Genomic DNA, 26,714 nt, shown 5'->3' on the forward strand with positions numbered 1-26,714 from the left:
TAACATCATCTAAAACAATCATCTTGTGGATGGTAATGCATATCTTTTTATTAATTTCTTCGGTTCGCAACAAAGTCTAGTAATACAGTCAAACCAGAGAATTGTTGTATATGAATTCCACACCAGTTGAACACTAACTCTCTAACCTTAGCAGCCATATTACACCCTACTAGATCTTGATCTACAAACTAAGTTACATGAGAACATCAGCCACACCCAGCAAATTAAATAACGATCATTCTATTTCCAAACGTCTCCGCCACCGAGATCCTCCCACATCATGCCCTCCAAACGAAACAATAAACTTTTAATGGAATGATTTTTTACTATCATTCCATGCCCTAGTGAGAGAAGAAATCAATAAATCGACACATGACCGTGAAACGACTATAACGAGCAAGCAAAAACTAGGTTTTATCCCATCAGAATCTAATCAAAAGGAGTTGACCGGGTACTCCTAAGTGTGCCAATTCCAATATTGCTCTAACATTGTTAGAGACATGTGTAACATCCAAAATTTACAGCCAGAATTTTTATTTTTAAATAAAAGTAATCATTTCATTCTCATTCTCAAAAATAAGAAAGCAACCATTTGTTTTTATTTGACAACCCATAACCAAATCAAAGTATCAAAAGATAATAAAATCAAAAGTGTGGAATCTCCAAAGATATATATCCATGGATATGAAGCAATTAGGTTGTGGCATTCCCCATTTCCCCTTATTATCGGAACAACTTGAAACAATTCAAACTTAAACCAGTAAGCGTAATCCTTACTGAGTTCTCCAAATATCATATACTCATATGATGTTATACCATCATAATGTTACACTCACTTCCGTTGTTACAGTACCACTACAATCTTTCCTATTATGGTATCACTATAGTCTTTCATAAAACTTTTATGGTACAATCATAGACTTTCATAGAGATGTTATGGTACCACCATAGTCTTTTATATAGATGTTATGGTACCATCATAGTCTTCTCATACGTGTGCTATGGTACCACCATAGTCTTTCATGAAAAAGTCACAAAAACAATCTAGGATACATTGACATCTGATGTCCTACATAGTATAGCGACAAAACTCACATGAATCAAAGAGTTGAATCCAAAATACTCGAAGTCTTGTAAAATTACCTACATGAACCACCTAAACCAATAAGAGGCTAAACCTCAGTATACAGCTCAAAAACTTCAGTTTGACCCAAATCAAACCTATCAAAAAATCAACGGTCAAGCTAAATTCAAAATCAACGGTCATCCTGGCACTCACGTCGCAACTAGCTCCTTGGCCTACCTTGGAGTCAAGGCAAACTGGACGGCCGCCCTGGGTCTCGCCAAATCTCGAGCCATTACAAATTACGATCAGTGTGTGTGTGTGTGTGTGTATATATATATATATATATATATATATATATATATATATATATATAATGTACATCACATAATCATGTACAACACATAACCAAAAGTGACTTTGGTTAGATTATTGATGCGTCTTAGTTGAGATGTATGAGGTCTCGTGTTTGAACCTTTGATTTTGTATCTTCTGAATTTTCTATAAATTTTACTTATTAATCTAATAGAAGGCTAAAGCCCCAACATTATAATTATGGATTTTTTTTCTTAAAATTTTCCTTTTTATAAATTTTACTTATTAATCTAATAGAATGCTAATAAAGACCCAACATTGGAGTTAGGGATTTTTTTGCTTCTTAATAGACGATGTCAACACCTTTCAAGAGACGACATTTCAGTTTTCAATAAACAATCATGAATATTTGTTGTCTCCTCGTAATACATGGCTTCACAACCATTTTCAAGAAAGCAGAAGCATAAATGGGTTAGCACGAAGCCAAAAAACTATCGTATTGGTTCTCTATTTGTCTGGATGGTATTTCATTGATTAAATTTTAATCATCTCATAATATTTAATTTTGGATTGTTGTTTACCCTGACCGATGGTTTTTTTGTACATGTGGATGGTAATGGCCTTTCCTCCATTTGGCACATGATGTGGCTTGTGTTTGTCCATTTTCACTACACTTGTATATTTTCATAACTAATATGTTGGTTTATATATTTTCGTATTATGGTCTAATTATATTAGTTGTAAAAATCAAAATGGTGATTTTGGGTACCATAGATAAAAAAAAAAGTTGATGTAAAAAATGAAAAATGCCGTTGAATATAGCTCTTTTTAATACAATGGGGTTTAAACTTATAGCATGTGCTTTAATAATGAAAGAAAAATTAGGATTATTTGCTCATTGTTTTAAATTGTCATAATGTATTCCATCCAACTTGAAGGTCGAAAATAAGGGTCCCATTTTTAATTTTGACACGAGTCTTAAATCGGTTTGGACCGACCCTATGCATACAAAAAAAAGTTAAATGCAAAATAAATACTCAAAAACAATGAATATTTGAGAATTCTGGAACAACTTGCTTGCAAATTCATAAAAAGAGATGAAAGGAGATCTCGATTTTTGGTGTGTGAAATGCAACTCCATGGATGCCGTATTTATATTCCTAGAAAACCTAGGAGCCTCCCAAAATGTGAAACTATGTGACGGCTTGGCACATGTGTCATGTGGTTGATCGGATAAAAACCCTAGTATAAGACATCGTTTTCCGAGGTTTTTAAAAAATCCTTCAATTTTATTTACCAAGTTAATACATAGTTCGCTCCAAAGGAGACAGCCCAATGTAGCATGTGAAGTGCAAAGTGACACTGAATCCTGCCATTTTGTGAAACCTCACATACACCAACATTTTTAGATACACATGTAGGCTTAACACATCTTTTAACAACCTTATAAACTCACATAATGTTCTTTCCCAGCCTGCGTTGAACAAAGAACAAAGATACTAGTCCACTTACTATTTTCCAACACCATGTATATAATTTTGTCAATAATAAATGATAAACGAGCTCTCTTTCTCTTTTCTCTTTTAAGCTAGAAAAAAATGCACATTGAAGATGCTTTCACATTAAACTTTAAAATTAACATTTTTTTTCCTAAACAAATATGAACGGAATAACCTGTTCAATTTGCCATTTATAATGTAATCTTTTTATACAAGACGTCTCTACCCGATTCGCTCCTCCAATTTCCTTTCTCTCTCCTCTGTCGGATTATTAGGGAGAGAAAATAACCGCCGAGCCGCCGCTGCCGACGACGACGATGGATCTTAATCATGCTGAAAATGAAAACGGCAGCAACCAGGAGACCGTTTCAGCTATCTCCTCCTCCGATAACCATATTTCTACTATCGTTATCATCATCGGTACTTTACCTTTCTCTCTACACAAATATATTTATGTACTTGCTGTGTATGTGTGAAGTAGTAGGTCATGATTATGATTTTGTTAAATGGAAACTCGAGCAGCTATGCAAACGGAAGCACTTCCTCTTGTGGACACTTTTAAGCTGACGGAGGACCTAAATTCTCCGTGAGTTTTTGCTCCTTCTTTTCAATTCTCGATTACTTATTCATTATTGTTAGAATCATGTTTTGCGTTCCTGTAAGTAGTCGATTATGTTTCTCAAGAAGGGGAGAAATGCTTATTCTAGTTTATGAGGTTAGTTGCTTTAAGTTATCATGCTGTGATTAAGGGGCATGGGTTTCGCGACGTTCAACGACCAGTTCTGCTAAGACGCCTTAATCAATTTTGGATGTGTGATCGAAGTGATCCTTGTGACCTTCAACGAACTATACCTAATTTTACATTTACCCAGATTTGTTGTAGCAACACAGTATCCTAGTGTCTGATTATTTTGGCCCTAAAAAATCAAAAGGACAATCAGTTCTGCATCTGATAAAATATGTCAGGGTTGAATCACATGGGGCAGAAAGCTTGATTCGATTAATTGAAATGAAAAGGTTAATTATCAAATTTAATCACACAGGTTCCCAAAAGGAACACCTTGGGTCCGCTATCATGGCTCTTACAAAGGTCTGAATGTAAACATCATATGGCCAGGGAAAGATGCTACTTTAGGTGAGTTTTAGTTGTTCAGTCAGTCTTTACAAATGTCTGAATGTAAATAAATTTTATTAATTCTTTATTATTATTTCCCAGGAGTTGACAGTGTTGGCACTGTTTCTGCATCTCTTGTGACTTACGCTGCTATTCAAGCCTTAAAGCCAGACCTTATTATAAATGCTGGCACTGCTGGTGGCTTTAAAGTAAGTGTTTATTTATTTTTCCATTATATTCTTTTTCCTAATTTATTTTTGAGATTATTATTTGACTTTATAAAAATTTCAGGCCAAAGGAGCATGTATTGGTGATGTGTATGCTGCATCAGCAGTTGCCTTTCATGATAGAAGGATACCAATCCCAGTAAGATACACTCAGCCCTTTTTTTTGTAATTTCATTTAACAATTTTATAATATATTTATTCTAGAAAAATCCTTTTGCCTTTTGTTTTATTTTGATATTTTTTGTGTAATAATGCAGGTTTTTGATCTGTATGGAGTTGGTTTGCGAAAAGGTTGCTCAACACCAAATCTGTTAAAGGACCTCAGCCTTAAGGTAGACATTAAAAAAATGCTAATATTATTAAACACCATTTTTTTTTTAACATTATGAAATATCTGAGATAATATTTCTTGTAAATTCCAGGTTGGCAAACTGTCAACTGGAGATTCCTTGGATATGACTCCAATGGATGAATCTTCCATAATTGCAAATGATGCAACAGTCAAAGACATGGAGGTAACCTTTTTTTTTTTTTTTTGAGATAAAGTGTTGTCTGAATAAATGATGTTTAGTATTTATGAAAACAAACTATTTGGGTGTTTTCAGGGTGCTGCTGTTGCTTACGTGGCAGATCTTTTAAAAGTTCCTGCAATTTTTATAAAAGCTGTCACTGATATTGTTGATGGAGATAAACCAACTTCCGAAGAATTTTTGCAAAATTTGACAGCTGTCACAGTTGCACTTGGTGAATCAGTGGCTCGAGTGGTTGATTACATCAGCGGAAAATCCATCTCAGAACTTTGAAACCGTCTTCACCATCATGTTTGAACTGGGGTAAAATCGACTTTTTGTAACACAATTGATTTGTATTGAACGAATGATATGACGACATGTGTCCACATTGATGTAGGGAAATTCATATAGGAATTGTCTTTCAAGACACATTCCATAAATCCAATACTTGGAAAAAATACGACTTTCTATTAGTTTTTGTCAATCTTGTAACCTTTATTTATGCTTTTGAGTTTTTGCGTATGAATCTTGTATTGTATTATGTTTGTTGTGCATCTGATTGAGACTGACAGATACATACCGATGTTGATTTGTCTGCAAAAAGTGGCTAGAGTTCACACCAAAGACACTCCTTGAAACTAGATCCTAATAACAAGCCACCCGCTAAATACTTACTTCTTTAGTGCATTTTTTTCATGACTTTCTTGCACTTCAACTAACCCTTTTACATCTCCTAAAAAGAAAACCATAACCTCCCTTCTTTGCTCTCCCTTTGAGTGATTTTGTCAAGATTCTTGCCATAAAACACGCAACCAATGTGTGTATATAAACCAACATCAATAATAAACTTTTCATCTCATCCTTTTGCTCAAATACAAAAAAATTGAAGAGATGACAACCAAATCAAGTGTCGGAAAAGCCAACATCTTGGCTCTTGGGAAAGCATTCCCTCACCAACTTGTTATGCAAGATCTACTTGTTGAAGGCTATTTTAAGGATACCCATTGTGATGACCCGGAACTCAAACAAAAGCTCACTCGACTATGTAATAAACTTCATTCTTTTCGTTTTTGTTTTCTTTTTTAAATACTATCTTGATTCTGTCTTTTTTTCTTTTCTTTTTTTTAATAGGCAAAACTACATGTGTGAAAACAAGGTATGTGGTTATGTCACAAGAGATACTCGAGAAATACCCCGAGTTAGCACTCGAAGGCTTACCAACAGTCAGACAAAGACTAGAGATTGCCAACAAGGCGGTTACACAAATGGCAATCGAAGCCTCACAAGCATGCATCAAAAAATGGGCCCGGCCCATTTCTGATATCACCCACTTGGTTTATGTTTCCTCTAGCGAGGCCCGACTCCCAGGTGGCGATATTTACTTAGCCAAAGGGCTTGGGTTAAGCCCAAACACCAACCGGGTCCTACTTTACTTCTCGGGCTGCTCAGGCGGTGTAGCAGGACTACGGGTTGCTAAAGATATAGCCGAAAACAATCCGGGAAGCCGGGTCCTGCTTGCAACAGCTGAAACCACTATTGTCGGGTATAAACCACCGAATGTGAATCGCCCGTATGACCTAGTTGGGGTTGCCCTTTTTGGAGATGGTGCAGGTGCGATGATGATCGGGTCGGACCCCACCGGGCCCGAAAGCCCGTTGTTTGAGTTGCATACTGCGATACAAAATTTCTTGCCCGACACTGAAAAGGTTATTGATGGGAGGCTAAGTGAAGAGGGGATTAGCTTTAGGTTAGATAGAGATCTTCCTGAAATCATTGAGGATAATGTGAAGGGGTTTTGTGACAAGTTAATGGGCTATTATGGGCCTAACGAGATGGCATATAATGATTTGTTTTGGGCCGTGCATCCTGGTGGGCCGGCTATATTGAACAAGCTAGAGAAGAAACTTGATTTATTGCCGGATAAATTGAATGCAAGTAGAAAGGCTTTGGCGGATTATGGAAATGCAAGTAGTAATACGATTGTGTATGTGTTGGAGTATTTGATTGAAGAGGGTTTGAAGAGGAAGAATGAAGGGAAAGATGGTGGGCCTGATTTGGGCCTTATTTTGGCTTTTGGGCCTGGGGTTACATTTGAAGGTATTCTTACAAAGAACTTGACCGTGTAATAACGCTCTTGTTTTGAGCCTCAAAAGTTGACTTCAATTCCCAATAAAATAAATAAAGTATTGTTTGGAAATTGAAAGTCAAAACAGTTAAATGTTGCCATATATAAATATGTGATAATTAATATGAAAATACTTCACACTTTGTGTGCAAGAAATAGTCTTTCATACACATCTTTCTTTATAATTTATCTTTTTTACTGATGATAGCAACTAACTTATATTCATTTACCAATATAGTCATCTTTTGTTGACTTGTCAAATACGCTGACATGGCATTTGCGATTTCGCCAAGTCATCCACCATATCATTTTTTGTAGAAACAGATAAGTACATTAGTATTTAACACAATTTGTCCACTATAGACATTGAAATTTAGTTAAAAGAGGAGTTATAATTTAAACCATATGACCACAGTCACCAAATTTACAACCATCCACCAATTCACAAAAACAAAAACCATAATCACAAAATTTGAACATGTATAAAATGAAAATGAAAAAAAGTGAAAAAAAATAAAAATAAAAATCGATCAACATTACAATTATTGGCCTACACGACTCCAGAAGGTAGACGTAAAACAAGTTGTCCTCCAAAAACACTGAAAAATTAACAAAAACAAACACAAAGGTTATCACATGGTAATATGTTGTTTTGACGTATTTACCCCTAATTAGCATGAAGTATATATGTACCTTTGCACATAGTAGTAACAGAAGTCGGCTAATATAAAAGTTTGGACAATTTCTGATATTAAAACCATTGAAGGCCATAAACCGTAACCTAAGGCAGTAAGCAGATGCCCACGACTATCCAAAACCTGTCAAATGGAAGAAAAATATAATAATTAATGTAAATCAAATCAAAAATAATAAAAAAAGTCAAAGTCAAACCTGAAGAACCCAATGAGCACAGCTTAAGAACCTTGCGACACCAAGAGCGAATACATAATGAGCAGTGAATGGTTCAACAATCTACCAAAAAGAGTCATAGAACAATAAGAATAATAAAAAAAAGGAACAAAAATGGAAGATGCTATATTGTTATATATATATATATATATATATATATATATATATATATATATATATATATATATATATATATATATATTATGAATTATGATTATGAACCTTTGTGTTCTGCATGACTCTAAGTTGAGGTAGAACAGAAACGGCTTCAAGATAAACACAAAATGCCCAAAATATCCGGTTGATAATGTGATGTGATGTTGATGGATGAATTAACAAAGCTAATATGGCACAAGGAACAGCCTACAAAAGAAAGTTGTTATATAAAGGTAATGGGCAAATAGGTAATTTTACCCAAAGAATTTAATTCCGTCCACTTAGGATACAATGCTTACCACATAGTACATTGCAAAGTTGTCTTTGTCCTCCATGTAGCTTGATTTGAGTCTAAAACGGATCATAAAGATAACCCACAAAGTTGCAGCAAATGTTGACAAATCAAGCAGGGTGTGTATGTCATATTCCATCACAAAACTACAATAAAGTCTAACAGCTAAAAACATTGCTGTTAGCTCTTGTGTTTTCAGTGATATGCCTGCAATCGTGTGTGAATTTGTCATACATTTTAGGCTATTATTATCATTAAGAAAAATCAAAGACATAAAACAATGGCATTCAATTTGTAGGGATAGTTAGTTACAACTTACAAAGGGGAATGTAAGTGTCAAATTATTATCCAGGAGTTCTTGGAATCCACTTCAATTTTGAAATACAAAAACAATAATTTATGATGAAAGGAAAACCGAGGCAATTCCATAATGTCACTGATGTGGAGAACTAAGAAAGGAGGGAATTATACCGAATTGCATTAAACAAGTAAGTGATGCTTAGATCAATTTGTTAAATTACTAACCAGCACAAGTTTTTTCCTTAGAGAGTTTATATATAAGGACGGTGATTCCAATGGAATGAACAGCTTCGGCAGCAATAAAGAGATTGTCGTGATCGTGCACAATAGCGCGTAGCAACACCAAGGCCACCATGCCTGCGACTACGGCGAGAAAAGCTTTCACCTTTGGCGGTTGCCGCTGTATCCATGACGATATCACGTGGATCGTCTTCTTCGGTGGCCTCATGTTTGTTTTTCAAAACTGCGTGCTTGTGCAAATGCTTTGTCTCAACGTCTTTCTGGTGATGTGGTGGAAGTGGTGAGGGTTGGAATTGCGGCGCAGTGGCTAGGGTTTGACTACGGTGGTGATCCGGTGGCGACGTGTTGGAGGATTTTGGGGAAAAAATTTGTGATTTGTGAACGTCTGGAGACGTTGAGATTGTCAGCAGACCAATTCGTTAAATTTTATTTTAAAATGTTATAATATGGTATTCAAAGAACTATAATTGATTTATTGATTTTTTAAAAAAAAATCTTTATTGAGTTATTGATTTTCTTAAAAAATCAATAAATGATAAAAAAAAAAAAAAAAAAAAACTTCAAAAATGTCCTGTATGTATTATTTCCAGGGTCAAAACCACCGTATTTTTAGATTGTCGGTCATTTTCAGTTAGTTTCGTTATAAAATTATTTTCTGTTAAACTTGAAAAGATTAATATGTGGTTTTAATTTGTTTTTTTTTTCCTAATTTCTTAAACATTTTTTTATTTTATTTAAATATCAATGGTAAAACAAATAAAGAGGTGGACCCTCTCTTTCTTTCTTTCTTTCTTTCTTTCTCTCTCTCTCTCTCTCTCTATATATATATATATATATATATATATATATATATATATATATATATATATATATATATATATATATATATTCACATATCTTTTTTTTGTTCTTTTTACCTAAAGAAGAATACTTCATCTTCTTCATCTCTTCCTTCTTAATCAAAATTCTCACCCTCCTCATCTTTTTCTTCTCTTCCTTATTCCTTACATTTTGTTAATGACAAATCTACTCTACTCATAAACTACTCATTAAATTCATTTATGTCCACGAAGGGACTTAAACTCTCAACCTCAAGGATGGAGAGCAACATCTGATACTGTCGGACTAAAAGCCCTTTGGTTTTTATTCCTTACATGCACCGTCATTCTCTACCGTTTCACTCATCTCTAAAATTTGTTCCCTCATCACCCTTCTTCACTGTAACTTGACTATGATTCAGTGAGTGTATTCGTAATCATAAGCAACAAGACTCATCTTCTTCATTCACTCCAATTCAAAAGGTAACCCCTTATTCTGTCATTCCAACCACCGAAATCACGAGAGCAAAGAGGGGAATCAACGGAGGCTTTCTTCAGAGCTCCACTCATTCGTCGTCTCTATATGACGGTGGGTTTGCCGGAATCTGTCATCATAACAAGAACAACACCAACAACTACAAGCTATCACATTAGAGTTCTATGTCAAAAGCTTGGATTGTAAAAGTTGTAATGAGGATTTAATGGTGTCCTAGAATGAGGTTCAAAAATATTGCTTTCGAGACTTTTAAACAAACCTCATTTTGTCCATAAATCTAAACCAAATCAATCTGTTGCACCTTTAAAAACAAAAAATTCCTCAATTTTTCTCCGAACCTAAAATTTTAGGGTTTACAATTCTTGAGGTTGCCACCATTAAATCCATGGTGGCTAAGATGGGTATGGATCCAAAGGTCAGGGATGATCCCATGAAGTTCAAGCCATAGAAGTGTAACAGCCCAATTTTCATGGCCAATATTTCATTTTTATAAATTACTTTAATTCAAACATTCGGAGGAAAAACATTATAAAATCATAACATCTCATAAAACTATGTATAATGACTGAAAATCCAAATCGTAAATAGTGATAATGTCATAGCACAATCCAAGGAAACTCATAGTGCGAAATCTGGGGTGTGTGTATGATGTGCAGCTACCGCGCCAACTCCTTCCCCTTCGAAGAAGAGGTACCCGAAACAAAACTGAAAACCGTAAGCACAAAACTTAGTGAGCTCCCCCATAATACCACATACCATACACATATAATGAACAACTAGGAGATACGGGCCTCGCCTACACTCATGGAGATACGGGCCTCGCCCATACGCCGCTAGCTGGGAGATACGGGCCTCACCCACACTCCACTATCTGAGAGATACGGGCCTCACCCACACTCTACTATCTCTGAGATACGGGCCTCGCCCACACTCATCTACTAAACCATAACATACAAGTATCACACAGACAACGAGTATAAACAATTCTATCGTACAAGCATATGTCTTAATCAAGCTCAACTATGAAGATACGGGCTCCGCCCACACTCCGATACTAACATATTGTCTATACGGGCCGACCTTGGTGCCTTAGACCCGTTCCTACCGGAAGGAAACTCACCTCAAACAAGTAGTTGCTGATAATCTGTGCGGGGGAATCTCTGACTGCTGCTGCTCCGGAAATCCTCTGGCTATATTCCCTACAAAACACTTAATCAGAATCTGGTATCTACCCTTTAAGGTAAAATGACTATTTTACCCCAGACCAAGTCCAAGTAAAAGTCAAAGTCAACGTCAAGGTCAACTTCCAAGTGGCCCGACTCGCCGAGTTGGGTCGTTAACTCGTCGATTCCCTACCTCTTCAATTGTCCTCCTCCACGTCCCTACTCGTCGAGTTTAGCGATGACTCGACGAGTTCTCCTTCTAACACAACCTCAGATGAACCTTCATCCAACTCGCCGAGCGGTATGAACACTCGTCGAGCCCGTCTTCATCCTAAGAACACGTCCTGTCCTCGACTCGCCGAGTTGTATGAACAATTCGTGGAGTTCATCTTCAAGGGTTGGGAGATTGCCTTGGACTCGCCGGATCTGTTCTAGCACCCGTCGAGTCCCATGAACTCCAAGTCTAAAACGAAGTCCAATGCGTTGGGTCACTCTTTCTGTCCTGCTACAACCCTACTAACACCCAACTGAGTGATGGGTTTTAGGTAAAACAAATAAACTAGAAAACAATTCCTAAGTTCACATGCAACCTACTTTGGATCTATGTTTTAACTATTGAACATACAACTTTGAATTGCATAACAAGAACCCTACAGGAGAGAGGTTAATTTCGAAATTAACAAACTAGGGTTCAAGATTAACATACCTTTCAATTGTTATAGCAAACAATTGATAATCCACTTGATCTTGATCTTGATCTTCTTGGAAGCTTAGCACCACAAGTGTAATGCCTCTAATGGAATCACACCCAAGAACTAGCAAGAAGGAAACTTGAAGGAGAGAGGATGGAGAGAGTATGCAATTTTCGGCCAGGGTTTCTTCCAAAGAATCAGTGACCTAAAATGTGAGCCAGGAGGCTCCTTAAATAGCTGAAGGATCTAGGGTTTAGGGGAAACCCTAGTTATCCTTTGCTTAGGGCCTAAGCAAAAACCCAAGGGCCTTTACTGGACCCCTTGGACGAATTCTCTAGGGTTTCCCCTAGGGATTTCGTCCACCTCCTTCCAAGGGGTTTCTGGATCCTTCCATTCAACTATCAGTTAATTGCAAACTAGTCCCTGCACTTTATAATTAATTCTTTTAACCCCAAAATTAATTCTAATTAATTTCTGGCTAACTATTAATTAAACATAATGATTTCTAATTAATATATTAATATTTTAACATATTAATAAATTCATTTATATTAATTTATTAATCTTATAATAAATTAATATCTCTCCTTACATAATTTCCTTGTCCGGTTGCTAGGTTTGAGGGCAACCCAAAAGGACTGTGCTGCTATCAATTCAAGTACATACCAATTATAGTTATGGGCTTAGACACCTAATCCAACAGTCTCCCACTTGGATAAGTCTGTAAATATAATTGCTAGTATGACTTCTAAATTTGACCAACAAATTGTAGCTTCCAAAAGTTGCTGCCGAACTCTTACCCAGTCAGTTACGAGTCCTAAGATAAGTGATCATATAATCCTTCGTTCTGCTGGATATCCATGGACAAAAGACATGGAATATAATCAATCTCTTTGTCCAGAATCTATGTTTCCCGATTCCTGATTTGTGATGATGTAGGACTTCTAATTGAACACATCAATTTAGTCCTGGTTGGGCCCAACACATAAGTCAACACCAAATCATCGAGGGGCCCACAGATATCGCTTTTCCGGTTAGGGCAAAAGGAACGAATAAACGTTGACTCATATGTTTGTATCTTTTACTCATCAAATTATACATGATAATACGTTTTAATAACACCAAGTTACTGATGCGTTTTCGTATCACCAATGCATGACCGACTTGTAAATTACAACTCATATATCTTCGTCTCAAGATTATAAGATATTATCGTCTCAATATTACTCGTGATGAATTCCATGAAGTAATACTCTGAGCGAGGGTTTATCCAATACTCAAATCCCAATTTCTGAGTACTCATGAACGTTGCAGTAAGTCTATTACCATGTTTATCCTTAGACAATCTACAATCCAGTTCATGACAGTCTTGATTCACTACTTACTTCCAAAAGTACGAGCGGCTGTGGAGTTTGAATAATCCTATTATTTGGGAAGTAAAACATGCAAAAATGAAACACAATAATAAACAATTGACAAAAGGTAGAAACCAAACTTATAAATAATACTTTATTTGTAACGACCCGTTCCCGGTATGTTAATTCATTGGTAATTGTTGTAAGTTTTGCAAGAGGAACTCGGCGAGTTCATAGCCTGACTCGCCGAGTAGGGTCGCGGCTGCGAGCACGCGTGAGCCGGGGACTCGACGAGTCCATATCCTGGACTCGGCGAGTCCATCCGTCTGGGTGAAACCCTAAATCCCCGGGTTGCCCACTATTTAAACCACCTTATAACCCCATTCTCGCCTCCCTCACCCTGTGAACGCAGTGAGAAAACCCTAATCCTCCCTTGAGAGCTTATAAGTGTTTTTGGTGCCATTTTGTGAAGGTGTGAAGAAGGAGAAGAAGAAAGAAGCAAGGAGAAGAGTTGGAGTGCAAAGATCCAAGGGCAAATCTGAGTTATTTGAGGTATTTTCGGAGTTCCCTCTTGTTATATGCTTTAAACTTCCATTAGGGCTCTCCTAAGAGCTAGTTGATGCTTGTTCCAAGCCTTATGTGTGCATGAATGCCTTAATAAGTCGAGATATCTTTAGATCTGAATGATGGGGTGTTGTAGAGCCCAGATCTACTGTCTTTTTGGAGTTACTTTGCATATTAATCATAAATCTACCCGTTTTGTGCATCTTTTAGCCTTATTTCCCTTACTCATGAGGTTGTACACGTAAAGTTGGAAACTTTACGTGGTAAATCAGCTTATTGGACTCAGATCTATCAATTGTATGTGTTGGATTCAAACAAAATCGAGTAAAAATCAGTTGCATGGCGGCAACTCGGCGAGTCGGGAAGAACGACTCGGCGAGTTGGGTCGCGAGTCCCCGATTCCTTCATTTTATCAGTGTCGAGTGGATCCAGTGAGTTAGAGAGTGGACTCAGCGAGTTGAGAGTAGACTCAGTGATGGAGGGACTCGACGAGTTGTTCATACAACTCGGCGAGTCCAAGGCAATCTTCTTAAGCTCAAGAACAACTCGTCGAGTTGTTCATAGGACTCGGCGAGTCGGATGAAGATTGTCTGAGTTCTTGGATCGGGAGAGTACTCGTCGAGTCGATGCCATACTCGACGAGTAGCAGCGAGTTAAGTCGAGGAGTGAGAATAGGGACTCGGCGAGTTGGCGACCCAACTCGGCGAGTCAGGTCAACTATGGGTTGACTTTGACCGAGAGTTGACTTTGTCTGAGAGTTGACTTTGACCTGGGGTAAAAGAGTCATTTTACCCAGTGCAGTGTCTAGTATTTGATTGAGTATGTTTATGGTCTTGTAGCCGGGGAGATACCAGAGCAGTAGCAGTTAGCCCTCAGAGCTATTCACTCAGCAGCCAGTTCACGAGGTGAGTCTCCCTTCAGTAGGATCGGGTCTACGGCCACAATGCCGACCCGTGTAATTATCAGTAGTCCGGTCTTTAGTTTGATGTAGTAGCTAGCTGGCTTGACGTCTTTGTGATTCAAGCATATTTGTGTTATGTGTTCCGGACTTCGGTCCGATGCAGTTAGTTCCGGACTTCGGTCCGATGCAGTCAGTTCCGGACTCTGGTCCGATGCAGGGGACAAGGTCCCGGTCAGTTCCGGACTCCGGTCCGATGCAGCTAGTTCCAGACCTCGGTCTGATGCAGTGGGCAAGGCCCAGTATGTGATTTATATGTATTGTATGGTATGTGGTAGTTTGGGGGGAGCTCACTAAGCTTCGTGCTTACAGTTTCAGTTTTGTTTCAGGTACTTCCGCTTGTAGAGAGAGGAGCTCGGGATGATGGCATCGCACACACCACAGCTTCAGCTTTTATCCTGGGAGTTGATTGGTTCTTGATTTTTATATAACATGGATATGATACAGTTTTTCGCATAGTGTTTATTATTATTTTGAGATACATCATGTATGGTTTATGATATGACACTCAGATTATGGTTTTTGGTTATGTTGAAAAACGAAATTTTTGGGTCGTATTTTTGGGTCGTTTCAAGTTGGTATCAGAGCCCTGGTTTGAGGGATTCGGATACACTTTTGGGTGTATCTGAACTCAAACTAAGGGGGAAATAAAAAGATTTTTTTTAAAGGAAAATGTTTTCTAAAAGAATTTTGAAAGCACTTAGGAAGAAAGAGATTTTTAAACAAGATAAGGGTGTGGTGCATGCGATCAGCCGAGCTCAAGTAAGTACTCCCAGATTACCCATACAAGTTATTTGTTCAGTTTCAGCTTCAGTAGAACAGCATGCTAGTATAAGACTAAGGATCTAGGAGGATGCCTTATGTGCCTGCTTTATGTGTTACATCTTTATGAGTATTGCATGCTAGTATTGAGTAGACAGCAGTAGGATAGCCTGTTTAGGTTATGCCTGATAGTATGAGCTTAGCACTGCATGCTAGATCAGTTTCTCATTTTGAGAATAGTTTTGCCTGAGTATGTTCCCTTATTCCGAATGCTGCTTGCTTCGTGCTTTGTGGGAGTTCTGAGTGATGGAAGTTAGCCATTAGGTGAACACGTTACACCACATGTGATCAGGGTTAAATAATCCCAGAGTGCTGGAACTGGCCCTATTGTGCAGCTCTTGTTTGAGTCCAACCGTTATAGGGACGGGTCTTTTACTTGAAGGATTATCTGATCTTCGTCACATGTGATGGTGTTCAGGTGATGGTTAATTAGCATTATAAGGAGACATGCAGCAGCTGAGGACTAGTTGAGTTGAGTCTGAGGTTTCCCTGGGGCAAGCCTAGGATGAGAGTAGCAGAGATCAGTAGTAGTAGAAGTGACTTGGTGGAGTCAGGGCAGTTCTTGAAGAAAGTACGGATATATGTGGAAGGTAGTATGGGCCCGTACTACTGGAAGCAGAGGATCCGTACTCGAATCAAGAAAGGCTGAGACAAGACCAGGAAGCTAGTTGTAGTATCAATGATCCCTCAAGTTATTTCTGTTTTCTGATGTAGTTGTGGTGTGTTTCAGAATGGTGGTTCTACGTTCGAGACCAGCAGCCGGCAGCGGAGGTGCCGGGGAGGGATCAGGTTCAGGTTCGGGGGATGAGCGCATGGATGAGCAGACCCGAGAGTTCCTTTCTTCGGAGATTACGCGCATCATTATAGAGCAGACTCCTGTGATCTTCGGTTCGATCAAGGAGGGGATTCTAGAGCTGATGGATGAGAGATTGGGCACCTTCCGTGCCGAGGTGGCGGCCATGATGGGGACGCGCACCCTTACTTTCAGGGAGTTCAGGGCATGTGGAGCTCCGGACTATCATGGGGCGCGAGACCCCATAGCGAGCACCAGATGGTTGGCGGATGTGGCCAACGCTTTCCGTACTAGCAGATGTCCCGAGGGGGACAAGGTCAGATTGGCGTCCTGTCTTCTGAAGGACAGGGCACGAGATTGGTGGGAGGAGGTCGGGCATGCCATTGGGGATGATGCAGCATTGGACGCCATGACCTGGGCTGATTTCTCTACCAGGTTCAGGGCGGAGTTTGCACCGGTCATTGAGGTGCAACAGCTAGCTAGGGAGTTTCAGGACCTCACCCAGACTACAGAGACAGTGGCAGAGATCACCGCCAAGTTCAGGGAGAGGGCTCTTCTCGTTCCTCAGTATGTAGCTGATGAGGAAATGAAGAAGGCCCGTTATCATGAGATGTTGCGGAGCGATATCCGCCAGTTTGTGAGCCGGTCCAGCTGTAAAACGCTGGAAGATATGATTGCTAGAGCTCGGGAGAGGGAGATTGACCTTGAGATGGAGAAGAAGAGGAAACCGGAGGCGGTTTCGGGTTCAGGCGGTTCGGGCAAAAAGCCCAAGGTTTCGGATCACAGATCTAGGAGTCAGCAGAGCCACGGTCGATGTGGCAAGTGTGGGAGATTGCACGAGGGAGCGTGCAAGGCAGGGAGTTCCGGCTGCTACAAGTGCGGTCAGATTGGGCATTTGAGTAGGGATTGTACGGCCCCTGCTACTGCCGTCGCAGCATCAGATCTGATTTGCTTTCAGTGCAATCAGAGGGGACATAAAAAGTCCCAGTGTCCGAGTTTAGCTTCAGCGGGGAAGGTGGCTGCACCTGCCCCTGCTACCTTGAGGATTACAGATGGCCGGCAGGGCCGAGCTGATGCGCCAGTGGCGAAGAGTAGGGCGTTTCAGATGACAGCAGAGGAGGCGCGAGCGACTCCTGATGTGGTGACGGGTATGTATCTTCCCTTTTATCTCTTATTATTGATTAAATGTTGCTTATGATTGTATGTTTTATTCAGGGTCGTTCTCTGTGAACGGCATTTCTGCTTTGGTATTATTCGATTCGGGGGCTACCCGATCATTCGTATCTCTTGCGCTTAGCAAGAGGTTCAGTAGAGCTCTAGGGGAGCTGGGTTGTCCATTAGAGGTTGAGATAGCGGATGATAGGACCGTGAGGGTCGGCAGAGTGCACAGAGGGTGTTCTCTTCAGTTATTTGATGAGCAGTTTTCAGTGGATCTGGTACCTATTCCCCTGCGAGGGAATAAGGTTATTGTGGGTATGGATTGGCTAAGCCCCAATGGGGCGGTGATTGATTGTGAGCTTCAGCTAGTGAGGGTTCGCACTCCCAGTGGGGGAGAGTTGGTGATTCAGGGCGAGAGGCCACAGCGAGGACCGACCTTTTGTTCTGCCGCAAGGGCGAGGCGCTATGTTCAGCAGGGTTGCGCCGGTTTTGTAGCTTACGTTTTGGATGCCCGGGAGAAGGGCAAGTCGACAGTGGATGATGTTCCTATTGTTCGAGACTACCCGGACGTGTTTCCCGAGGATTTGCCGGGGATACCTCCTGAGAGACAGGTTGAGTTCAGGATCGACCTCATTCCTGGTGCGGCTCCGATAGCCAAGGCACCATATCGACTAGCTCCCCCTGAGATGCAGGAGTTGTCTACACAGCTGCAGGAGCTGTTAGACAAGGGTTTCATTCGGCCGAGCAGTTCGCCTTGGGGAGCACCGATCCTGTTTGTGAGAAAGAAGGATGGGTCGCATCGTATGTGTATTGATTATCGGGAGTTGAATAAGGTAACGGTGAAGAACCGTTACCCACTCCCGAGGATAGATGATTTGTTTGATCAGCTTCAGGGAGCGTCTTGGTTCTCCAAGATCGATCTACGCTCCGGATATCATCAGATGCGGGTTAGAGATGAGGATGTACAGAAGACTGCTTTCAGGACCAGGTATGGTCATTACGAGTTTGTGGTGATGCCATTTGGGCTCACCAATGCTCCAGCCGCGTTCATGGATCTCATGAACCGCGTGTGTAGACCGATGTTGGATCGGTCAGTGATAGTGTTCATAGATGACATCTTGGTATATTCCAAGACGCAGAAGCAGCACGAGGAGCACCTGCGGGAGGTGCTGGAGGTTTTGAGGAGGGAGAGACTTTTCGCAAAGTTCTCCAAATGTGAGTTCTGGTTGCGCGAGGTGCAGTTCCTTGGTCACCTCGTCAACCAGAAGGGTATTCTGGTAGATCCGGCCAAGATAGAGGCCGTGATGCAGTGGGAGGTCCCGAAGTCTCCATCTGAGATTCGGAGCTTCCTAGGGTTGGCAGGGTATTATCGGAGATTTATTCAGGATTTCTCCAAGATAGCAGTGCCGCTCACCCGACTGACCAAGAAATCAGTGGTATTTCGTTGGGGTCCGGAGCAGCAGACAGCATTCGAGACCCTCAGGCAGAGATTGTGCGAGGCTCCGATCCTTACCTTGCCAGAGGGAGTAGAGGACTTTGTAGTCTATTGTGATGCCTCGATCACAGGTTTGGGAGCAGTTCTGATGCAGCAAGGCCATGTGATAGCTTATGCCTCGAGACAGTTGAAGCCTCACGAGGCTAATTATCCTACCCATGATTTGGAGCTGGGGGCAGTTGTGTTTGCCCTCAAGATTTGGAGGCATTACCTTTATGGGGTCCGTTGTACTATATACACGGATCACAAGAGTTTGAGATATCTTATGGATCAGCCGAGTTTGAACATGAGGCAGAGGAGGTGGTTGGACGTGCTGAAAGACTATGACTGTGAGATCCTTTATCATCCAGGGAAGGCCAACGTGGTGGCCGACGCCCTAAGCCGCAAGGTGTCGGCGGCCCCTATCAGGGATCTGTGTATGAGGATGACAGTGATCACTCCACTGTTGGAGCGGATCAAGGAGGCTCAGATGGAGGGCCTCAAGGAGGAGAGGCAGAAGTGTGAGAGAATAGTAGGCCGAGTAGCTTCATTTGATTACGACAGTCGGGGATTGTTGACGCTTCATGGTAGGGTATGGGTACCGTACTGGGGTGGGGTACGGCAGGTATTGATGGACGAGGCTCATAAGTCTCGATTTTCTATCCACCCAGGAGCGACAAAGATGTATCGAGATCTTCGACCTGATTATTGGTGGCCCTGCATGAAGCGGGACGTCGCCTGGTACGTCGAGAGATGCCTGACCTGCCAGAAGGTCAAGGTGGAGCACCAGAGACCTCACGGCAGGATGCAGCCGTTAGACATTCCCATGTGGAAATGGGAGGACATTACCATGGATTTTGTCACCAAGCTTCCCCGGACCGCACGTGGAGTGGACTCGATATGGGTAGTAGTGGATCGGTTGACGAAGAGTGCCCATTTTATCCCGATCCAGGAGAGTATATCGGCGGAGAAGTTAGCCGATATCTATGTGCGTGAGATTGTGGCACGTCATGGAGTGCCGGTATCAGTGGTGTCTGACCGAGATGTCCGTTTCACATCCAGATTTTGGAAGCGGTTCCACGACGAGATGGGTACTCGTCTCCATTTCAGCACCGCTTTCCACCCTCAGACAGACGGGCAGAGCGAGAGGACGATTCAGACTCTCGAGGACATGCTTAGGGCATGTGTCCTAGATTTCGGTGGTAGTTGGGATACGTATCTTCCGTTAGCGGAATTCTCGTATAACAACAGTTATCATGCGAGCATTGATCGACCTCCCTTTGAGATGCTGTATGGGAGGAAGTGTAGGACCCCGATTTGTTGGGGCGAGGTCGGTCAGCGAGTCATTGGGAGCACATAGGTGGTGCTCAAGACGACTGAGCTGATCCAGCAGGTCCGTAGTAGACTGCAGACTGCTCAGAGTCGGCAGAAGAGCTACGCCGATAGGAGGCGTTCGGACTTGGAGTTCCAGGTGGGGGATATGGTCCTTCTGAAAGTCTCACCTTGGAAGGGTGTCATCAGGTTCCGGAAGAGGGGCAAGTTGGGCCCCAGATTTATTGGTCCTTTCAGGGTTTTGGCCCGGGTGGGTCGGGTTGCTTATCGGTTAGATCTTCCTGAGGAGCTTAGTCAGATCCACAACACTTTCCATGTGTCTCAGTTGAGAAAGTGTCTGGTGGATGAGTCAGCAGTCGTTCCCCTAGAGGATATTCAGGTTGATAGCAGCCTGAATTATATTGAGAGACCGGTCGCAATTCTGGACCGGAAGACCAAGACCTTGAGGAACAAGGAAATTCAGTTAGTAAAGGTGCAGTGGCAGCACCGGAAGGGGTCTGAGTGGACGTGGGAGGCTGAGGAGGAGATGAGAGAGCACTACCCAGAGTTATTTGCAGATCCAGCCGTAGCAGACTTCGAGGACGAAGTCTGAGACAAGTGGGGGAGAATTGTAACGACCCGTTCCCGGTATGTTAATTCATTGGTAATTGTTGTAAGTTTTGCAAGAGGAACTCGGCGAGTTCATAGCCTGACTCGCCGAGTAGGGTCGCGGCTGCGAGCACGCGTGAGCCGGGGACTCGACGAGTCCATATCCTGGACTCGGCGAGTCCATCCGTCTGGGTGAAACCCTAAATCCCCGGGTTGCCCACTATTTAAACCGCCTTATAACCCCATTCTCGCCTCCCTCACCCTGTGAACGCAGTGAGAAAACCCTAATCCTCCCTTGAGAGCTTATAAGTGTTTTTGGTGCCATTTTGTGAAGGTGTGAAGAAGGAGAAGAAGAAAGAAGCAAGGAGAAGAGTTGGAGTGCAAAGATCCAAGGGCAAATCTGAGTTATTTGAGGTATTTTCGGAGTTCCCTCTTGTTATATGCTTTAAACTTCCATTAGGGCTCTCCTAAGAGCTAGTTGATGCTTGTTCCAAGCCTTATGTGTGCATGAATGCCTTAATAAGTCGAGATATCTTTAGATCTGAATGATGGGGTGTTGTAGAGCCTAGATCTACTGTCTTTTTGGAGTTACTTTGCATATTAATCATAAATCTACCCGTTTTGTGCATCTTTTAGCCTTATTTCCCTTACTCATGAGGTTGTACACGTAAAGTTGGAAACTTTACGTGGTAAATCAGCTTATTGGACTCAGATCTATCAATTGTATGTGTTGGATTCAAACAAAATCGAGTAAAAATCAGTTGCATGGCGGCAACTCGGCGAGTCGGGAAGAACGACTCGACGAGTTGGGTCGCGAGTCCCCGATTCCTTCATTTTATCAGTGTCGAGTGGATCCAGTGAGTTAGAGAGTGGACTCAGCGAGTTGAGAGTAGACTCAGTGATGGAGGGACTCGGCGAGTTGTTCATACAACTCGGCGAGTCCAAGGCAATCTTCTTAAGCTCAAGAACAACTCGTCGAGTTGTTCATAGGACTCGGCGAGTCGGATGAAGATTGTCTGAGTTCTTGGATCGGGAGAGTACTCGTCGAGTCGATGCCATACTCGACGAGTAGCAGCGAGTTAAGTCGAGGAGTGAGAATAGGGACTCGGCGAGTTGGCGGCCCAACTCGGCGAGTCAGGTCAACTATGGGTTGACTTTGACCGAGAGTTGACTTTATCTGAGAGTTGACTTTGACCTGGGGTAAAAGAGTCATTTTACCCAGTGCAGTGTCTAGTATTTGATTGAGTATGTTTATGGTCTTGTAGCCGGGGAGATACCGGAGCAGCAGCAGTTAGCCCTCAGAGCTATTCACTCAGCAGCCAGTTCACGAGGTGAGTCTCCCTTCAGTAGGATCGGGTCTACGGCCACAATGCCGGCCCGTGTAATTATCAGTAGTCCGGTCTTTAGTTTGATGTAGTAGCTAGCTGGCTTGACGTCTTTGTGATTCAAGCATATTTGTGTTATGTGTTCCGGACTCTGGTCCGATGCAGGGGACAAGGTCCCGGTCAGTTCCGGACTCCGGTCCGATGCAGCTAGTTCCAGACCTCGGTCTGATGCAGTGGGCAAGGCCCAGTATGTGATTTATATGTATTGTATGGTATGTGGTAGTTTGGGGGGAGCTCACTAAGCTTCGTGCTTACAGTTTCAGTTTTGTTTCAGGTACTTCCGCTTGTAGAGAGAGGAGCTCGGGATGATGGCATCGCACACACCACAGCTTCAGCTTTTATCCTGGGAGTTGATTGGTTCTTGATTTTTATATAACATGGATATGATACAGTTTTTCGCATAGTGTTTATTATTATTTTGATATACATCATGTATGGTTTATGATATGACACTCAGATTATGGTTTTTGGTTATGTTGAAAAACGAAATTTTTGGGTCGTATTTTTGGGTCGTTTAATTATTATTTAATCACCAAAAGTCAATTACATTTACTTTGTTACAAGTTTCAGAACAAAACTAATCTAACTACTAAAACTAATATCATCTTTCAGTCCTATGCTCCAAGCATGCTGAATATGCTTAGCCCTACTCAGCCCCTTTGTAAGGGGATCTGTTGGGTTATCTTCAGATGACACCCTCTTTACTATAAGATGGCCTTCTTCTACTCTATGTCTGATAAAATGGTACTTTCTGTCAATATGTCTGGTTTTACGATGATCTCTCGGTTCCTTTGTCAAGGTAACCTCTCCTTCATTATCGCAGAACAGTTCCATAGGCTCCTGAATGGTTGGAACAACTCTGAGATCCCCGATGAAGTTCCTCAACCAAGCTGCTTCTTTCGACGCTTCATTCACTGCTATGTACTCTGATTCACAAGTAGAATCAGCCACCGTATCTTGCTTGGAACTTTTCCAAGTAACGGCTCCTCCATTCAGTAGAAATACCCAACCAGATTGAGAACGGAAGTTATCTCTATCTGTTTGAAAGCTGGCATCACTGTAACCATCTACTCTCAAAGTATCATTGCCACCAAGCACAAGGACCCAGTCCTTTGTTCTTCGCAAATACTTGAGTATATTCTTTACTGCTATCCAATGAGCTCTACCTGGGTTTCCCTGATAGCGACTGACCATGCTCAAAGCAAAGGCCACATCAGGGCGAGTACATGTCATAGCGTACATGATCGATCCGACAGCGGAAGCATAAGGTACACAACTCATGTCAGCTATTTCCTCATCTGTACTAGGGCATTGAGTCTTACTCAATTTTGTGTTGCTCTGGATAGGTAGCTCTCCCTTCTTGGAATTTTCCATACTAAATCTATTTAGTACCTTATCCAAGTATGTGCTCTGACTAAGTCCAATTAGTCTCTTCTTTCTATCTCTCAATATCCTAATCCCAAGAATATAGGCGGCTTCTCCTAGGTCTTTCATGGCAAAACACTTTCCAAGCCAAGACTTAACTTCGTTCAAGGTTGGAATGTCGTTACCAATGAGTAATATGTCATCGACATATAACACCAGAAAACTTACTATACTCCCACTAGCCTTGATATACACACAAAACTCATCTTCACTTCTAGAGAAACCAAACTCTTTGACTTTCTCATGGAAGCAAAGATTCCAGCTGCGAGATGCTTGTTTCAATCCATAAATGGATTTCTCAAGCTTACACACTCTATTGGGAAACTTTGCATCGACAAAACCCTCTGGCTGATTTATGTAAACATCCTCAGCCAACTTCCCGTTAAGGAAAGCAGTCTTGACATCCGTCTGCCAGATTTCATAGTCATGAAAGGCAGCTATGGCGAGCAATATCCTGATAGATTTAATCTTGGCTACTGGCGAGAAAGTTTCATCATAGTCAACCCCTGGGGTTTGTGTGAAACCTTTCGCAACCAGTCTAGCCTTGAATGTGTGTACATTCCCATCCATGTCTGTCTTCTTCTTGAAGATCCATTTGCAACCAACTATCTTACAACCTGGTGCATTATCAACCAAATTCAAACTTGGTTGTCATACATGGACTTTATCTCGCTGTCCATTGCCTCTTTCCACTTGGAAGCCTCTGGGCCTGCCATGGCTTCCTTATAAGAGACTGGTTCATCTAAATTCACTAGTGTCCTATCACTGATGAATGTGTCACCGTCTGAAGTAATATGAAAACCATACAACTCATGTGGCACACTCACCCTAGTGGATCTTCGAAGAGGTAATGATTTATCAACTGATTCAACATGAACTGTTTCCTCTGGTTGAGTGCTAGTGTCATCTAAGGTTGCTTCATTAGTTGACTCTTGAATCTCTTCAAGCTCAATGGTACTCCTACTGTCCTCTTTGAATATGAGCTCTCTTTCTAGAAAGACTCCTCTTCGAGCTACGAACACCACGTTCTCACTAGGTCTGTAGAACAAATATCCAAAAGACTGCTTTGGGTAACCAATGAAAACACATTTCTCACTTCTTGTTGCTAGCTTGTCGTGAGTCTCTCGTCTTATGAAAGCTTCACAACCCCAGACTTTAATATGTGCTAACGAGGGAACTTTCCCTGTCCACATTTCGTGAGGTGTTTTGGCAACTTTCTTTGTTGGGACAAGATTTAGGATGTCGGCAGTTGTTTCTAAGGCATGGCCCCATAAATGAATTGGAAGTGGAGCACGACTCATCATAGAACGAACCATGTCTAACAAGGTTCGATTACGCCTCTCGGCCACACCATTTAACTGTGGTGTCCTAGGAGGAGTTAATTATGAGACTATCCCACATTCCTTTAGATAGTCGTTGAACTCAATGCTAAGATACTCTCCGCCTCTATCGGATCTAAATATCTTTATTTTCCTGCCTAATTGATTTTCGACCTCATGTTTAAACTCTTTGAACTTTTCAAAGGTTTCTGACTTATGTTTGATTAAGTATACATAACCGTATCTACTATAATCATCAGTGAAAGTCACATAAAATCGATTAGCATCTCTTGTGGTTGATCTGAAGGGTCCACAAACATCTGTATGTATGAGGTCCAACAAACCTTCACCTCTTTCACAAGACCCTGTGAATGGTGATTTTTTCATCTTTCCCAAAAGACAAGATTCACATAGATCATCTGATTTTAGGTCAAATGATTCCAACACTCCATCCTTTTGGAGTTGTACTATGCGTTTCTTGCTAATGTATCCAAGACGACAATGCCACAAGCATGCCTTGTCTACACTATTAGACAAGTCAATATTAAACACACTATTTCCTAAGCTATCAACACAAGTCACTGTTTCATACACACCATCACAAGGTAAAGCTTCAAACACGAAAACACCATTCTTATAAACAAAAATTGAACCATTCAAATCATTAAAAGAATACTTAAAACCTTGTCTGAGCAATGCATGAAATGAAGTAATGTTTCTCGTCATCTCAAACGAATAGCAACAATTCAATAAATCTAATCTAACATCATTATTAAGCAAAAGTTGATAAACTCTGATCTTGGTCACTAGTGAAGACTTCTTGTTTCCCATGATCAAGTTTATCCTTCCTTGCTCTATCTCCTCACTTTCCTTTAGCCCCTGCAAATCAGAACAGATGTGAAAACCACATCCTGTATCATGGACCCATGAACGAGAAGATAATGAGTTATTAGCATAAATAGTGTAAATACCTGCCGAAGATGGCTTCACTTTGCCATCCTTGATATCTTGCAGATATTGTGGGCAAGATCTCTTCCAATGCCCCTTTTGATTGCAGTAAAAGCAAACGGCCTCTTTTGGATCAGAAACATGGGGAGTGGAACCATTGGGCTTAGCCTTTGGGCCATTACTAGATGACAGAGCTTGGGCCTTGCTCTTCCAGTTTTGCTTGGGAAAAATTTGCTAGGATCAAATCTAGGGCATAGGAATGGATTAAACCAACATATGGACCATCTAATGGAGTTTACGGCAGTAAACTAAGAGTTTACGGCCGTAAACTCCCCCACACACCTTCCTTTGATGTTTTGGTGGTCCTAGGTCATTACAAGTGTTTCTAGTTAAATCTACAAGCCATGGAATGAGTTTAAGGCACCATTTGACTAAGTTTTAGGAGTTTACGGTCTAAGAACCCATTCTTGGGGGGAAGTTTACGGCCGTAAGCTCCTATGGGGGGTAGTTTTAGCATGTTTAAGGCCCTTAACTTGATTGTGGTTGCTTCTAGACTTTATTCCAAGGCTTATGGGGTGTTTAAGTGGCCTTTTAACACCTTAAATTGAGTTTACTCCCCATGAATAGGTGTTTACGGTCCAAGCATGTGCTTGGGCCGTAAACTCATGTTTA

At 41.3% G+C, this 26,714-nt stretch overlaps 3 protein-coding genes across 3 annotated transcripts; 2 read left to right on the forward strand and 1 right to left on the reverse strand.

Moving 5' to 3' along the window:
* The first annotated feature begins 3,079 nt into the window (after positions 1–3,079).
* On the forward strand, positions 3,080–5,232 carry LOC145092432 (5'-methylthioadenosine/S-adenosylhomocysteine nucleosidase-like). Its single transcript, XM_079030372.1, has 8 exons — positions 3,080–3,297; positions 3,400–3,463; positions 3,921–4,012; positions 4,094–4,200; positions 4,283–4,357; positions 4,476–4,550; positions 4,641–4,733; positions 4,824–5,232. Exons 1-8 carry the CDS (start codon positions 3,195–3,197, stop codon positions 5,019–5,021), a joined length of 807 nt encoding a protein of 268 aa, XP_078886498.1. The 5' UTR covers positions 3,080–3,194; the 3' UTR covers positions 5,022–5,232.
* A 249-nt stretch (positions 5,233–5,481) lies between these two features.
* On the forward strand, positions 5,482–7,040 carry LAP5 (Chalcone and stilbene synthase family protein). The gene is made up of 2 exons (XM_079030371.1): positions 5,482–5,775; positions 5,862–7,040. The coding sequence occupies exons 1-2, from the start codon at positions 5,622–5,624 to the stop codon at positions 6,854–6,856; spliced, it is 1,149 nt and encodes a 382-aa protein (XP_078886497.1). The 5' UTR covers positions 5,482–5,621; the 3' UTR covers positions 6,857–7,040.
* Positions 7,041–7,227: 187 nt separating this feature from the next.
* LOC145092433 (uncharacterized) lies at positions 7,228–9,176 on the reverse strand. Its single transcript, XM_079030373.1, has 6 exons — positions 8,738–9,176; positions 8,220–8,419; positions 7,987–8,127; positions 7,747–7,827; positions 7,549–7,673; positions 7,228–7,454 (listed from the first exon to the last, which is right to left on the reverse strand). Exons 1-6 carry the CDS (start codon positions 8,958–8,960, stop codon positions 7,406–7,408), a joined length of 819 nt encoding a protein of 272 aa, XP_078886499.1. The 5' UTR covers positions 8,961–9,176; the 3' UTR covers positions 7,228–7,405.
* Between the last annotated feature and the right edge of the window lie 17,538 nt (positions 9,177–26,714).

This window comes from Lactuca serriola, chromosome 3 (genome assembly GCF_051521515.1).
Source record: "Lactuca serriola cultivar US96UC23 chromosome 3, Lser_US96UC23_V15, whole genome shotgun sequence".
Lineage (NCBI taxonomy): Eukaryota > Viridiplantae > Streptophyta > Magnoliopsida > Asterales > Asteraceae > Lactuca > Lactuca serriola.